At 50.0% G+C, this 16,077-nt stretch overlaps 2 protein-coding genes and 1 long non-coding RNA gene across 3 annotated transcripts in view; 1 reads left to right on the top strand and 2 right to left on the bottom strand.

The window, feature by feature from the left end:
- The window catches only part of vps4a (vacuolar protein sorting 4 homolog A), a 39,335-nt gene extending 27,004 nt beyond the window's left edge, over positions 1 to 12,331 (bottom strand). The window contains exons 1-5 of the mRNA XM_056417348.1: positions 11,530 to 12,331; positions 6,677 to 6,788; positions 6,442 to 6,586; positions 6,295 to 6,350; positions 5,905 to 6,202 (exon numbers count right to left, since the gene is read on the bottom strand). Coding sequence (XP_056273323.1) covers positions 5,905 to 6,202; positions 6,295 to 6,350; positions 6,442 to 6,586; positions 6,677 to 6,788; positions 11,530 to 11,550 — 632 coding nt within the window. The 5' untranslated portion in view covers positions 11,551 to 12,331. The remainder of the gene's footprint in view (positions 1 to 5,904; positions 6,203 to 6,294; positions 6,351 to 6,441; positions 6,587 to 6,676; positions 6,789 to 11,529) is intronic.
- On the top strand, positions 2,083 to 2,676 carry LOC130194843 (uncharacterized). The gene is made up of 2 exons (XR_008831975.1): positions 2,083 to 2,388; positions 2,467 to 2,676. It is a non-coding gene; the product is annotated as an uncharacterized LOC130194843 (long non-coding RNA).
- A 452-nt stretch (positions 12,332 to 12,783) lies between the features above and the next one.
- Positions 12,784 to 16,077, bottom strand: part of sntb2 (syntrophin, beta 2) — a 31,048-nt gene continuing 27,754 nt past the window's right edge. The window contains exons 5-8 of the mRNA XM_056415920.1: positions 15,708 to 15,904; positions 14,111 to 14,301; positions 13,679 to 13,767; positions 12,784 to 13,555 (exon numbers count right to left, since the gene is read on the bottom strand). Of these exons, the coding sequence (XP_056271895.1) occupies positions 13,489 to 13,555; positions 13,679 to 13,767; positions 14,111 to 14,301; positions 15,708 to 15,904 (544 nt within the window). The 3' untranslated portion in view covers positions 12,784 to 13,488. The remainder of the gene's footprint in view (positions 13,556 to 13,678; positions 13,768 to 14,110; positions 14,302 to 15,707; positions 15,905 to 16,077) is intronic.

Raw genomic sequence — 16,077 nt, 5'->3', positions numbered from 1 at the left:
AGGGACCACGAGGGACCACGAGGGACCAGGAGGGACCACGAGAGACCACGAGGGACCAGGAGGGACCACGAGGGACCACGAGGGACCACGAGGGACCACGAGGGACCACGAGGGACCAGGAGGGACCACGAGAGACCACGAGAGACCAGGAGGGACCACGAGGGACCAGGAGAGACCACGAGGGACCAGGAGGGACCACGAGGGACCAGGAGGGACCACGAGGGACCAGGAGGGACCACGAGGGACCACGAGGGACCAGGAGGGACCACGAGAGACCACGAGGGACCACGAGGGACCACGAGAGACCACGAGGGACCACGAGGGACCACGAGAGACCACGAGGGACCAGGAGGGACCAGGAGAGACCACGAGGGACCACGAGGGACCACGAGAGACCACGAGGGACCACGAGAGACCAGGAGGGACCACGAGGGACCACGAGAGACCAGGAGGGACCACGAGGGACCAGGAGGGACCACGAGGGACCAGGAGAGACCACGAGGGACCACGAGGGACCACGAGGACCACGAGAGACCACGAGGACCACGAGGGACCACGAGGACCACGAGACCACGAGGGACCAGGAGGGACCACGAGAGACCACGAGGGACCACGAGGGACCACGAGAGACCACGAGGGACCACGAGGGACCACGAGGGACCAGGAGGGACCACGAGGGACCACGAGGGACCACGAGAGACCAGGAGGGACCACGAGGGACCACGAGACCACGAGGGACCACGAGAGACCACGAGAGACCAGGAGGGACCACGAGGGACCACGAGAGACCACGAGAGACCACGAGGGACCACGAGGGACCACGAGAGACCACGAGGGACCACGAGAGACCACGAGGGACCACGAGGGACCACGAGGGACCACGAGAGACCACGAGAGACCACGAGGGACCAGGAGAACCTGAGGACCACGAGAACTACGAGAACCACGAGAACCTGAGGACCAGGAGAACCACGAGAACCACGAGGGACCACGAGGGACCACGAGGGACCACGAGGGACCACGAGGGACCACGAGGGACCACGAGAGACCACGAGGGACCACGAGAGACCACGAGGGACCACGAGAGACCACGAGGGACCACGAGACCGAGGACCACGAGACCACGAGGACCACGAGGACCAGGAGGACCACGAGGACCACGAGACCACGAGGGACCACGAGGGACCACGAGGGACCACGAGGGACCACGAGGGACCACGAGAGACCAGGAGGGACCACGAGGGACCAGGAGGGACCACGAGGGACCACGAGAGACCACGAGAGACCAGGAGGGACCACGAGAGACCACGAGGGACCACGAGGGACCACGAGGACCACGAGAGACCACGAGGACCAGGAGGGACCACGAGGACCAGAGGGACCACGAGGGACCACGAGACCACGAGGACCACGAGGACCACGAGGGACCACGAGGGACCACGAGACCAGGAGGGACCACGAGGACCACGAGACCACGAGGGACCACGAGGACCAGGAGGGACCACGAGACCGGAGGGACCAGGAGGGACCACGAGACCACGAGGACCACGAGGGACCACGAGGACCACGAGGGACCACCAGGGACCAGGAGGGACCACGAGGGACCAGAGACCACGAGGACCACGAGGGACCACGAGACCACGAGGACCACGAGGACCAGGAGGGACCACGAGAGACCAGAGGACCAGAGGACCACGAGACCAGAGGGACCACGAGGGACCACGAGACCACGAGGACCACGAGGAGGACCACGAGGGACCACGAGGACCACGAGACCACGAGACCAGAGGACCAGGAGGGACCACGAGAGACCACGAGAGACCACGAGAGACCAGGAGGGACCACGAGAGACCACGAGACCACGAGGGACCACGAGGGACCACGAGGGACCAGGAGGGACCACGAGGGACCACGAGGGACCAGGAGGGACCACGAGGGACCAGGAGGGACCACGAGGGACCAGGAGGGACCACGAGAGACCAGGAGGGACCACGAGGGACCACGAGAGACCACGAGGGACCACGAGGGACCATGTATAAAAGTTACCACGAGGCCAGCCAGACATGGCAACCACGAGCCCGTTAGGCTTTTAATCCGGCCTGGCGAACTTGTCCAAATCGCGACTTTGTTTACTTCCGGTGTGCGTTGGCGCGGAAAGAACTCGTCACACGAAACCCTTCACCGTGATTTGTCAATCCGTTTGTCTGTCAACATTTTGCGAAAAAAAACAACCAATGAACACTCAGTACATCACAAAGGACCCGCCCACCACACAGATGAGGCTCATTTAGAAACAGCCGCAGTGATTTTGGCGAGCAGCGCGGAGCCTGGAGGGGCTGCAGAGCCACGAGGAGGAACACGCAGCCAGAAGAGAGCCACTTGGACCGGGTCAGAGTCTTTACTACACGTTACGTGTCACGGTGTCCGTAACGTGCGCGCGGTGCTGACTAGTCTTGTATTTTACAGAGAGGATTCACCAGCGCCTGCAGCTCCACCTGCAGCGCAGCCTGCCCGGCCAGCAGAGAGCTCTCGTGACACGATGACATGATGTTATTATAGTGAAGCCATATTGTAAATTGTGTTCTGTTTTCTATTTCACAACATGTATATAATGTAGATTTTTTTTTAAAATATGTACAATACATATTTATAAAAAATAAAAAAATGTAATGGTCATTTTTTATTTGCACACACCCCATGAAACTTTATCTGCAATATGAAGTCATTTCTCAGTCCCATCTTTATCATTTTGGTGAATGTGTGACAGACCACATCATTTTTACTAAAAAAACGTTAATACAAAATTTGGTTTTCCTCATTCATTCAATTCAGTTTATTTGTAGAGCCCAATTTCACAAATTACAAATTTGTCTCCGAGTGCTTTACAATCTGTGCATATAGACATCCCTGACCTTTGACCTTTGACCTCACATCGGATCAGGAACAACAGGAGGATCCCTCTCCAGGATGGACAGGTGCAATTACATGTATCTAGCATTGTATTCAGATATTTCACTGCTTTTGTGAACCGATGACCTTTGGTAAACCAATTTCAAACACCAAAACAGTTCGTCCACATGAGTAAAGGTGTGTTTTCAGAAGAGATATGAATAATTTTTAAAAATCGAACTTCAATTGTCAGCTTTAGGGTCATATTTTCTCGAGTAAAGCGCTGTCAGTCTGTTTGTGACGGGTTCATACATGCTGACCAGATGACGCCGCACATCGCCCTCACTTTAAAGACCCCTTTCTAGTTTCTGCTGCAGGCAGGATATTTAATACAGTCTATCTCTCAGGACAATCGTCCATTATTTTGAGTTTAAAAACCATTTGAAATTATTGAGCTTGAGTATTTCGTTGGGTAATAATTTGTTTTGAATGTTGAAAGTGATTCCATTGATCTCTTTCCAGTAAATGTTGATTACTTTAACTTTGCACCTTAAATTGAAATGTATAAAAAACAGACGCAATCTCCAGGTTTAATAAATTACATTGCGTGTCCAAATGCTCCTGGCCCGGCCCCTCTGTCACATTTTAGAACCGAATGTGGCCCGCGAGTCAAAAAGTTTGCCCACCCCTGCTCTAGTACCTGTAGTACCTCTAGTACCTGCAGTACCTCTAGTACCTGTAGTACCTCTAGTACCTGTAGTACCTGTAGTACCTCTAGTACCTCTAGTACCTGTAGCAGCCTGTAGTACCTGGAGTACCTGTAGTACTTGTACCTGCAGTACCTCTAGTACCTGTAGCAGCCTGTAGTACCTGGAGTACCTCTAGTACCTGCAGTACCTGTAGTACCTGCAGTACCTGTAGTACTTGCAGTACCTGTAGTACTTGCAGTACCTGTAGTACTTGCAGCGGCCTGTAGTACCTGCAGTACCTGTAGTACCTGTAGTACCTGTAGTACCTGCAGTACCTGTAGTACCTGCAGCGGCCTGTAGTACCTGTAGTACCTGTAGTACCTGCAGCGGCCTGTAGTACCTGCAGTACCTGTAGTACCTGCAGTACCTGTAGTACCTGCAGTACCTCTAGTACCTGCAGTACCTGCAGCGGCCTGCAGTTCCTGCAGTACCTGTAGTACTTGTAGTACCTGTAGTACCTGTAGTACCTGTAGAAGCCTGTAGTACCTGTAGTACTTGCAGTAGTGCCCTGTGGTGCCTGTAGAGCCTGTAGTGCCTGTGGTGCCTGCGGTGCCTGTAGTGCTTGCAGTGCCTGTAGTGCTTGTGGTGCCTGCAGTGCTTGTACCTGCACCCAGCTTGCAGTGCCTGTAGTACTTGGCCTGCAGTGCCTGCAGTGCCTGTAGTGCCTGTAGCCTGCACCTGTGGGTACTGCAGTACCTGTAGCACCTGTAAGTGCCTGTAGTACTTGCAGCACCTGTAGTGCTTGTAGTGCCTGCAGTGCCTGTAGCACTTGCAGTGCCTGTGTGCCTGTCGGTGCCTGCGGTGCCTGTAGTATCTGTGGTATCTGCAGTGTACACCTGGTGCCTGTAGAGCCTGTGGTGCCTGTGGTGCCTGCAGGCCTGTAGTACCTGTGGTGCTTGTAGCCTGTGGCACCTGTAGTGCCTGTACCCTGTAGTAATTGTATAGCCTGTAGTGGCTGTGGTGCCTGTAGGCCTGTGGTACCTGTGGCATGTAGTACCTGTAATGCCTGCAGTGCCTGTGGCAGCAAGTACCTGTGCTTGTATGGTGCTTGCAGCACCTGTAGTTGTGCCTGTAGTACCTGTAGTACCTGTAGAAGCCTGTAGTACCTGCAGTACCTGTAGAAGCCTGTAGTACCTGTGGTGCCTGCAGTGCCTGTGAGTACCTATAATACCTTGTGAGCCTGTGGTGCCTGTGGTGCCTGTAGCACCTGTAGTACCTGTGAGAGCCCTGTGGTGCCTGTGGTGCCTGGTGCCTGTGGTGCCTGGTAGTGGTGCCTGTAGTGCCTGTAGTGCTTGTGGTGCCTGTGGTGCCTGCAGTGACCTGTAGCAGTGCCTGTGGTACTTGTGCCTGACCTGTAGTGCCTGTGACCTGTGGTGCCTGTGGTACCTGCAGTACCTGTGGTACCTGTAGCCTGGTGCCTGTCGTGCCTGCAGTGCCTGTAGCCTGTGTACCTGTGGTGCCTGTGGTGCCTGTGGTGCCTGTAGTGCCTGTAGCATGCCTACCTGCAGTGCCTGTGGTAGCTTGTGGCACCTGTGGTGCCTGTGGCACCTGCAGAGCCTGTGGTGCCTGTGGTGCTTGTTGTGCCTGTAGTGCCTGTGCCTCTAGTGCCTGCAGTGCCTGTAGAAGCTTGTGGTGCCTGCAGTGCCTGTGGTTAGGCTTGTAGTACCTGCAGTACCTGTAGTACCTGTAGAAGCCTGTAGAAGCCTGTAGTACCTGTAGCAGCCTGTAGTACCTGCAGAGAGCCTGTGGTGCCTGTGGTGCCTCTAGTGCCTGCAGTGCCTGTGGTACCTGTAGAAGCCTGTGGTGCCTGTAGCCTGTGGTACCTGTGGTGCCTTTGTGGTGCTTGTTGTACCTCTAGTACCTCTAGTACCTGCAGTACCTGTAGAAGCTTGTAGTACCTGCAGTACCTGTAGTACCTGTAGAAGCTTGTAGTACCTGCAGTACCTGTAGAAGCCTGTAGTACCTGTAGTACCTGTAGCAGCCTGTAGTACCTGCAGTACCTGTAGAAGCCTGTAGTACCTGTAGTACCTGTAGTACCTCTAGTACCTGCAGTACCTGTAGTACCTGTAGAAGCTTGTGCCTGCGGTGCCTGTAGCTTGGTGCCTGCAGTGCCTGTGGTGCCTGTAGAGCTTGGTGCCTGCAGTGCCATTGCCTGCAGCACCTGTGGCACCTGTAGGCTTGTGGCACCTGCAGTACCTGTGGCCTGTAAGCTTGTGGTGCCTGCAGTACCTGTAGTACCTGTAGAAGCTTGTAGTACCTGCAGTACCTGTAGTACCTGTAGAAGCCTGTAGTACCTGTAGTACCTCTAGTACCTGCAGTACCTGTAGTACCTGTAGAAGCTTGTAGTACCTGCAGTACCTGTAGTACCTGTAGAAGCCTGTAGTACCTGTAGTACCTGTAGTACCTGTAGTACCTGTAGTACCTGCAGCGGCCTGTAGCAGTACCTGTGAACAGGTGAGGGAACTTGATGGGCAGGATCACGGCCTCCTTCAGAGCCTCCTTTGCTCCTTCCAGTCCGGCCACGTCGTTCCAGTGGACGTTGGGCTTCTCCATCACGATGGCACCTGGACACACGGCACAGGTGAGGACTGAGAGGTCCTGGTCACCTGTAGACCTGTTGACCTGTTGACCTGTTCACCTGTACCCCTCGACTCACCCATGAGTTGCTCCTGCAGCTTCTTCTTCTCCGGGTTCTCCCCCTCGCTGTCGCTCCTAGAGGCGGAACAGGAGCGCAGGTGTGACACAAACACAGCAGAGCCTCCGGAGCCTGGGCACAGCGCCCCCTAGAGGACGGGAGGCGTACTTGTCATTGCTCTGCGCCTCCTTCACGGGCTTCTTGCCCGGCTTGTCTTTGTTCTTCAGGTAGTCCTTCAGCTTCTCCGCCCGGTCCAGGTACTGCATGCACTTGGCCCGGATGCTCTCCTTCGCCTTGTAGCTGTGGGCGTCATCTGAAGGGCGGGAAGACGAAGACAACAACAACAACAACAACATGAGTGAACGCCACGCCTGTGCTGGTGGGCGTGCGGCGCGGCGCTCACATTTGACGGCGTGGAGGAAGTACTCCACGGCGTGCTGGTACAGACGCAGCGCCTCCTCGTAGTTCTTCCCCTTGTCCTCCTCGGTGGCTTTGGTCACCAGGTCGATGGCTTTCTGAGGACAGACAGACAGTCAGGAGGACAGACAGACAGGAGGACAGACAGTCAGGAGGACAGACAGACAAGAGGACAGACAGTCAGGAGGACAGACAGTCAGGAGGACAGACAGACAGGAGGACAGACAGACAAGAGGACAGACAGTCAGGAGGACAGACAGTCAGGAGGACAGACAGACAGGAGGACAGACAGACAAGAGGACAGACAGACAGGAGGACAGACAAGAGGACAGACAGTCAGGAGGACAGACAGGCAGGAGGACAGACAGGCAAGAGGACAGACAGTCAGGAGGACAGACAGACAGACAGGCAGGAGGACAGACAGACAGGAGGACAGACAGACAAGAGGACAGACAGTCAGGAGGACAGACAGACAAGAGGACAGACAGTCAGGAGGACAGACAGACAAGAGGAAAGACAGACAGGAGGACAGACAGACAAGAGGACAGACAGTCAGGAGGACAGACAGACAAGAGGACAGACAGTCAGGAGGACAGACAGACAAGAGGAAAGACAGACAGGAGGACAGACAGACAGTCAGGAGGACAGACAGACAAGAGGAAAGACAGACAGGAGGACAGACAGACAAGAGGACAGACAGTCAGGAGGACAGACAGACAAGAGGACAGACAGACAGGAGGACAGACAGACAAGAGGACAGACAGACAGGAGGACAGACAGTCAGGAGGACAGACAGACAGGAGGACATACAGACAAGAGGAAAGACAGACAGGAGGACAGACAGACAGACAGGAGGACAGACAGACAGGAGGACAGACAGACAAGAGGACAGACAGACAGGAGGACAGACAGTCAGGAGGACAGACAGACAGGAGGACATACAGACAAGATGAAAGACAGACAGGAGGACAGACAGACAGGAGGACAGACAGACAAGAGGACAGACAGACAGGAGGACAGACAGACAGGAGGACAGACAGACAGGAGGACAGACAGACAAGAGGACAGACAGACAGGAGGACAGACAGTCAGGAGGACAGACAGACAGGAGGACATACAGACAAGAGGAAAGACAGACAGGAGGACAGACAGACAGACAGGAGGACAGACAGACAAGAGGACAGACAGACAGGAGGACAGACAGTCAGGAGGACAGACAGACAGGAGGACATACAGACAAGATGAAAGACAGACAGGAGGACAGACAGACAGGAGGACAGACAGACAAGAGGACAGACAGACAGGAGGACAGACAGACAGGAGGACAGACAGACAGGAGGACAGACAGTCGAGATATATCGTATGTTATGTACAACATTTTCTGTCTATATTTAATATTTTGTGTATTTGATTTGTCAGTGTTGTTGTGTGTTGTGTATGCATGTGTGTTGTATATTTACATATATATTTTGTTTTGTATTTTACTTTTATTTTACTTGTATACTTCTATATCTTTCATCCCTGTTTCTTACATTTTGTGTTTTGTTTTTACTCTTGTGTGTTGCTGCTACTGTCACGACAAATTTCCCCTTGGGGATTAATAAAGTATATATCTATCTATCTATCTATACGTGATGTATAACATGTATATATATATATATATATATATATATATATATATATATATATATATATATATATATATATATATACGTTATGCATGTTATACCTAACATAATATGTAATATAATGTATTCATTACATATATGTTATGCATAATATATAATATATTATACATATTTTATTATATGTTATATTATATATGTACATAACTTATATTATGTTATATTATATCATATGTACATAACATATTATGTTATGCATATTACATTATGTTATATTATATATGTGCATAACTTATATTATATGTTGTATTATATCACATGTACATAGTGAATGTTATGCACATTATATGATATGTGATATTATATATGTGCATAACTTGTAATATTAATGTTATTTCACATGTACATAGTGAATGTTATGCACATTATATGATATGTGATATTATATGTGCATAACTTGTAATATTAATGTTATTTCACATGTACATAGTGAATGTTATGCACATTACATGATATGTGATATTATATGTGCATAACTTGTAATATTAATGTTATTTCACATGTACATAGTGAATGTTATGCACATTACATGATATGTGATATTATATGCATAACTTGTAATATTAATGTTATTTCACATGTACATAGTGAATGTTATGCACATTACATGATATGTGATATTATATGTGCATAACTTTTTATTTATTTTTAAACCTCGGCAGTACGGTTTGACACTGTTTCTGTTTTTAAAACAATCATTTCTCCGCGAAAATAAGGATCATAAATCAGTTTAACTCGTGGATGAATCAGTCGGGTTTCCTCCTGCTCCTCCTTCCTCCCGTCTCCCCCTCTGATCCACAGAGGAACGGAGGGGACGAGGCGCGGAAAGAACGCGACACACGAAACCTTCAACGTGATTGGTCAATCCGTTTGTCTGTCAACATTTCGGGGGAAAAAAACCCAATGAACACTCAGTAAATCACAAAGGACCTCCCACCTCACAGGTAAGGCTCATTTAGCAGCCTGTCAGTCAGAGAACCAGAGAACACGGCGCGAGGACAATGAGGCTCATTTCAGAGCTGAGATTGTTCTGGAATGTTTGATGTATAACACGTGGGGGTGTGTCACATGCAAAAGACTTTAAACGGTGAATTTAATTTATTTTGTAAAATGTATAAAATGCCCCCAGCCTCCAGAGGGTTAACGTGACATATGTGAATGTCAGTCAGTTACCAAGGCCACTGGTTCTGCTGTTCAGTGTTAAAGATGACAGGACCAATGGGGTCTCAATATACTTCTTTTTTTTACTAATCTGATGTTTCACTGAAGAAACAATTTATCATCCACGATATTAAATACCTCGCTGGCACTTTATAGGTAGGAGCCTCTTTGAAACACAGCTCTGTGTGAAGTTTTGTCTTTAAAAAGAAGGGAAACACTTTTAACCCTTGTGTTGCCTTCGGGTCATTTTGACCCGATTAAATATTTAACCCTCCCCCCGCCTTTGGGTCATTTTGACCCGATTCAATGTTTCACCCTCCTGTTACCTTTATATTTACTAACATATTTTACCCTTTGGGTTCAATTTGACGCCAACAATTAAAACCTCCAGAAAATTATTAGAATTAATATTGTTTTCCAAGTTTAAGTGTGAGGCACTTTATGTTTGTTTGTTGACTACCGAAAGAACACCGACATTAAACATTGAATGGGGTCAAATTAACTCAAGGCGCAGGAGGGTGTAATATTGATTCGGTCAAAATGACCAAGGCCTAAGGGTTAAACGGTGAATTTAATTTTTTTTGTAAAATGTATAAAATGAGCCCAGCCTCCAGAGGGTTAACGTGACATATGTTAATGTCAGTCAGTTATCAAGGCCACTGGTTCTGCTGTGTTCAATGTTAAAGATGACAGGACCAATGGGGTCTCAATATATATATATTTTTTTACTAATCTGATGTTTCACTGAAGAAACAATTTATCATCCACGATATTAAATACCTCGCTGGCACTGTATATGTAGGAGCCTCTTTGAAAACACAGCTCTGTGTGAAGTTTTGTCTTTAAAAAGAATGAACTTTTAACTTTTAACTTTTAATTGCGATTAATCGCGATTAATCGCAATTTCAAAATGTGCGATTAATGTTAATTTTTTTTAATCGATTAACAGCCCTAGATATTATATGTGCATAACTTGTAATATTAATGTTATTTCACATGTACATAGTGAATGTTATGCACATTACATGATATGTGATATTATATGTGCATAACTTGTAATATTAATGTTATTTCACATGTACATAGTGAATGTTATGCACATTATATGATATGTGATATTATATGTGCATAACTTGTAATATTAATGTTATTTCACATGTACATAGTGAATGTTATGCACATTACATGATATGTGATATTATATGTGCATAACTTGTAATATTAATGTTATTTCACATGTACATAGTGAATGTTATGCACATTATATGATATGTGATATATGTGCATAACTTGTAATATTAATGTTATTTCACATGTACATAGTGAATGTTATGCACATTACATGATATGTGATATTATATGTGCATAACTTGTAATATTAATGTTATTTCACATGTACATAGTGCATGTTATGCACATTACATGATATGTGATATTATATGTGCATAACTTGTAATATTAATGTTATTTCACATGTACATAGTGAATGTTATGCACATTACATGATATGTGATATTATATGTGCATAACTTGTAATATTAATGTTATTTCACATGTACATAGTGCATGTTATGCACATTATATATGTGATATTATATGTGCATAACTTGTAATATTAATGTTATTTCACATGTACATAGTGCATGTTATGCACATTACATGATATGTGATATTATATGTGCATAACTTGTAATATTAATGTTATTTCACATGTACATAGTGAATGTTATGCACATTACATGATATGTGATATTATATGTGCATAACTTGTAATATTAATGTTATTTCACATGTACATAGTGCATGTTATGCACATTACATGATATGTGATATTATATGTGCATAACTTGTAATATTAATGTTATTTCACATGTACATAGTGCATGTTATGCACATTATATGATATCTCTCAGCCAGTCGGTTGGTGTCCTCAGCAGCTCGGCTGCTAGCAGGTTAGCTCGCGATGCTAACGGGCCAGCTAACAGCGTCCTACCTGTAATGTGGACGTTGTCATTTCATCTCACTCTCGTGAGCTCTCGCGCTCGGACTTCTATCCCCGACTCGACCCAACAGAACCAGAACCGGTCAGCAGCCCCGCGGTGACATGACAGAACCGACGCGTTAGCCGAGCGGGAGCTCCTGTGACAGCTCGACCCAACAGAACCGCCGGAACCACGGCAACAAGGCGGCTGCAGCGTCCTTCTTCTTCGGCTGTTTTAATGTAGCGCGCACCCGGCTCCTGTAGGAAGCGCAGCGCCACCTGCTGCACCGGAGGAGGTAGTGTCAGCGTGACCCTCATTAAGCCCTTATTCACGTTCATTTGTTTAGCACATTTCAACAACGAGGCGATTTAAAACAATTTAGACAAGTCAAAAAGAAAGGAATAGAATACAAGTTGCAATGCAGTTAAATAAATAAAATGCAGGAGTGAAAGGCCCATTAAAGGCCTGAACCCTGAACTGAGGTCTCCTGTTGGTTGAGAGGCTGTCGGCTTATTAACATTGTGTGAATACAAACTGGAACATATCACCAGTATAATTAAAGTGTGTAATTGTGGGTATTTATTTAATATGTTGTATTCCCTGATTCCCCCCCTCTGACGGGCTGTTTTCTATTTCTTGGGAGTTGTTCCTGATCCGATGTGAGGTCAAAGGTCAAAGGTCAGGGATGTCTGTGTACAGATTGTAACGCCCTCTGAGGGGAGTTTGTGATTTGTGATATCGGGCTACACAAAATAAACTGAAATTAAATTTGAGAGGGAGTCGTCTGTTCAGGTACAAAATAAAATGTCGATGAATTCATCTGCTTCAGTTTTTATGTTCCATCTTTAATCCTTTATTTGTTTCCGTCTACATTCAATGGACCAGGCTGAACACTCACGTCCTCTTTGGACCTCTCCGTGCTTCCACTGTTAACCCCAGTGTTTAACGTCACGTTGCTATGAATTGTGGGTAACTCCCTCAGTCTGCAGACATGTGGACTAACACGTCGTTCACAAAGGGCTCAACAGGCCTGAGAGCGCTCTGTGGCAGCGGGGCAGAACTAACCCTCAGACTGCAGACAGGAGGCCCACACTACATCTCCCAGAATGCATCAGCCCTGACACAGGTAAGAGCGCTTGAGCCTCCTAACTAAAGTCTGGCGAGGAGCTTAAGCTGACCAATGGGAGACGCTGCAGGCCTCTTGGTGCTGGAGCGGTGGTCCCGGGGTTCCTTTATCGTGTCTCTAATAAAGCGGAGCACCGTCATGTGATTTGAAACAGCTTTATTGGTATTTACATGTGAGATCATGACAGCGTGGTGTACGTTGTGTTGGGATCTTGGAAGGAAGTCTAAACACTTTGCATACGACAGGTCAAAGATTGTGTGACGCAGATTTTACTTTTGGTTAAAAAACGTCTCTGGAGCTCTGGAGCGTTGCATAGACAGAGAGACAGAGAGTTACCGTGAGGACGGAGCAGGAGGACATTCAGAGAGCAGGAGACACAGGACTGACCCGACAGGGGGGGGGAACACAAGGTCACGTGTCACCATTCAATGGCAGGAAGTCATGCACACACAAGAAACACAGTAACATGGCGTTCACTAGACGAGGAACACTATCGTACAGGTCCAGAGCTCACAGGTCTCCTCTCGGGAGGAGGGAAGGAGAAGGAGAGAAGGAGAGAGGAAACGATACAAAGAGTTGGACTACATGTCAAAAGGCACCGTTGGCACTCCTGATTACAACACACACACACACACACACACACACACACACACACACACACACACACACACACACACACACACACACACACACACACACACACACACACACGGCCGTGGTGAAGGCGTGGGCGCTGCTTCCTCCATGCAGCAGCAGTTTGCTCAAAGGTCCGGGTCACAGAGTCTTTACGTCTCCTCAGGGGCTCACAGGATGAGCTGAATGTTTGTACTTTTAGTTGTGTGTGTCACGCTGTCCTGACGCCTGGAGGAGGAGGAGGAGCCTCTGGAACCACCACCGCTCCACCGGTCACCCTGAGCCACGAGCAGAGATAAGAAAACAAGGAAAAGGAAATGACAATCTAAACCCCGCCCCCTCAGGACAGCACCCATCAGGCCACGCCCCTCAGGCCACGCCCCCTGTGGTGGGAGGCTCACGTCAGAAGGCCCATCCGGGTGAGCTTGGCCGACAGGAAGGAGTGGAGCACGAACACCACCGGCTTCGGGCCCGAGTGGAGGTCCAGCACCTGGAGGAGGAGGAGGAGGAGGAGGAGGGGAGAGGAGAGGGGGAGAAGAAGAGAAGAGGAGGAGAAGAGGAGGAGGAGAGGATGAGGAGAAGGAGAGGGAGAGGAAGAGGAGGAGGAGGAGGGGAGAGGAAGAGGAGGGGAGGAGAGAGGAACATTTGGTGAGTGTCGTGGGTTGAAGTTCGTAGACCTGCAGTGACACGAGGAACTCTTGTGAAGGGAAAAGAGAGCGGGGATAGGAAGTGGGCGGGGCCACTGGTCATGTGCTCCCCCCTCTTCTTGTGGCCAATGAGCTTCAGACTCGTCACATCTAACTGAGGATGCCGTCGCCGTGGGACAGACTCACCATCTCCCCCTCCGGACCCCCGAAGTCCAGGTACAGGTGGCGCATCCCGTCGTCGGCGGACATCTTGAGCTTCTCGTAGGGGTACCTGAACAGCACGGCGCCCCCTGCTGGCTCCGCCGGCTCCCTCAGCAACGTGAAGCCCTTCTCATAGTGCAGCGTGAGCCGGACGTCCTGCCGGCTCAACGTGCAGCCTGGGGGGGGAAGAGAGAGAGAGAGAGAGAGAGAGAGAGAGAGAGAGAGAGAGAGAGAGAGAGAGAGAGAGAGAGAGAGCGTTATCTCTTGTGATCATTCAGCTGGTTGCATTCTGACTCCTCACCACCAGGTGTCACCAGATCACACACACTGGCCCTTTAATGACTGAAGTGTGCTGACAGGGACACGTCTGTCCCCTAGAGGTCACATATGTCCCCCAGAGGTCACGTCTGTACCCTAGAGGTCACGTCTGTCCCCCAGAGGTCACGTCTGTCCCCAGAGATCACATCTGTCCCCAGAGGTCACGTCTGTCCCCAGAGGTCACGTCTGTACCCTAGAGGTCACGTCTGTACCCTAGAGGTCATGTCTGTCTCCCAGAGGTCACGTCTGTCCCCCAGAGGTCACGTCTGTCCCCCAGAGGTCACGTATGTCCCCCAGAGGTCACGTCTGTCCCCAGAGATCACGTCTGTCCCCCAGAGATCACATATGTCCCCCAGAGGTCACGTCTGTCCCCCAGAGGTCACGTCTGTCCCCCAGAGGTCACGTCTGTCCCCCAGAGGTCACGTCTGTCCCCAGAGGTCACGTCTGTCCCCAGAGGTCACGTATGTCCCCCAGAGGTCACGTCTGTCCCCCAGAGGTCACGTCTGTCCCCTAGAGGTCACGTATGTCCCCCAGAGGTCACGTATGTCCCCCAGAGGTCACGTCTGTCCCCCAGAGGTCACGTATGTCCCCCAGAGGTCACGTCTGTCCCCAGAGATCACATATGTCCCCCAGAGGTCACGTCTGTCCCCCAGAGGTCACGTCTGTCCCCCAGAGGTCACGTCTGTCCCCCAGAGGTCACATATGTCCCCCAGAGGTCACGTCTGTCCCCAGAGGTCACGTCTGTCCCCCAGAGGTCACATATGTCCCCCAGAGGTCACATATGTCCCCCAGAGGTCACGTCTGTCCCCCAGAGGTCACGTCTGTCCCCTAGAGGTCACGTCTGTCCCCCAGAGGTCACGTCTGTCCCCTAGAGGTCACGTCTGTCCCCTAGAGGACATCTTACTCAGACTAACGTGATCCACAGCGAGTACGACTGTAACGCAACCGGCTTTCAATGTTTCTGCACAGCTGAGACGGGGGAGTGTGTGTGTGTGGGGGGGGCTGAGGCCTTCCAGTGCTGTTGGCCACCAGCCATTGTTCTGCAGCGAGTGGAAACATTCCCTCTGCTGGCTCCAGGAGCTGCTGTACACGGCCAGACAGACACTTCCTGTTCCTGTCAGCTCTGAACATGAAAGTCATCCAGAGAACCAACCATGGTCTCATGTGGGGAGGTGAACATCCCGGTGGAAGGTCAAAGGTCAAAGGTCTGCCGACTCACTGCTGCTATCCGGTGGGGACAGACTGCAACCACACACACACTCACCGATGGAGACCTCCTTGATGAGCTCGGCGGCAGCATGCGCCCCCTGAACGAGGGCTCGTGTCCATGACGACAGGTCCCAGTGGGTCTCCACCCTGAACACGTGGGCCTCGATGCCCCGCCCCGTGCCCGTCCGGGTGGCGAACACCAGGTCCGAGCCCTGGGCGGGAGAACCGCGGGCGCCGCCCGAATGGACCAGTCTGGAGGCGGGGACACAGAGACCACCATGAAATGACTAGTTTCAGACGTTTATTAAAGATGGCCCGTGTGGTGCCTTCAGGGGTCTCGTCCAGGTGGGGGCTCCCAGAGCAGACCCCTCTCCTGAGGTTTAAGGTGAGCAACTATAAACATAAAGGACTGTTTGATGTGTTTA

This window comes from Pseudoliparis swirei, chromosome 6, assembly GCF_029220125.1.
Source record: "Pseudoliparis swirei isolate HS2019 ecotype Mariana Trench chromosome 6, NWPU_hadal_v1, whole genome shotgun sequence".
NCBI classification, from domain to species: domain Eukaryota; kingdom Metazoa; phylum Chordata; class Actinopteri; order Perciformes; family Liparidae; genus Pseudoliparis; species Pseudoliparis swirei.
This window is presented reverse-complemented; position numbering and strand designations above follow the sequence as displayed.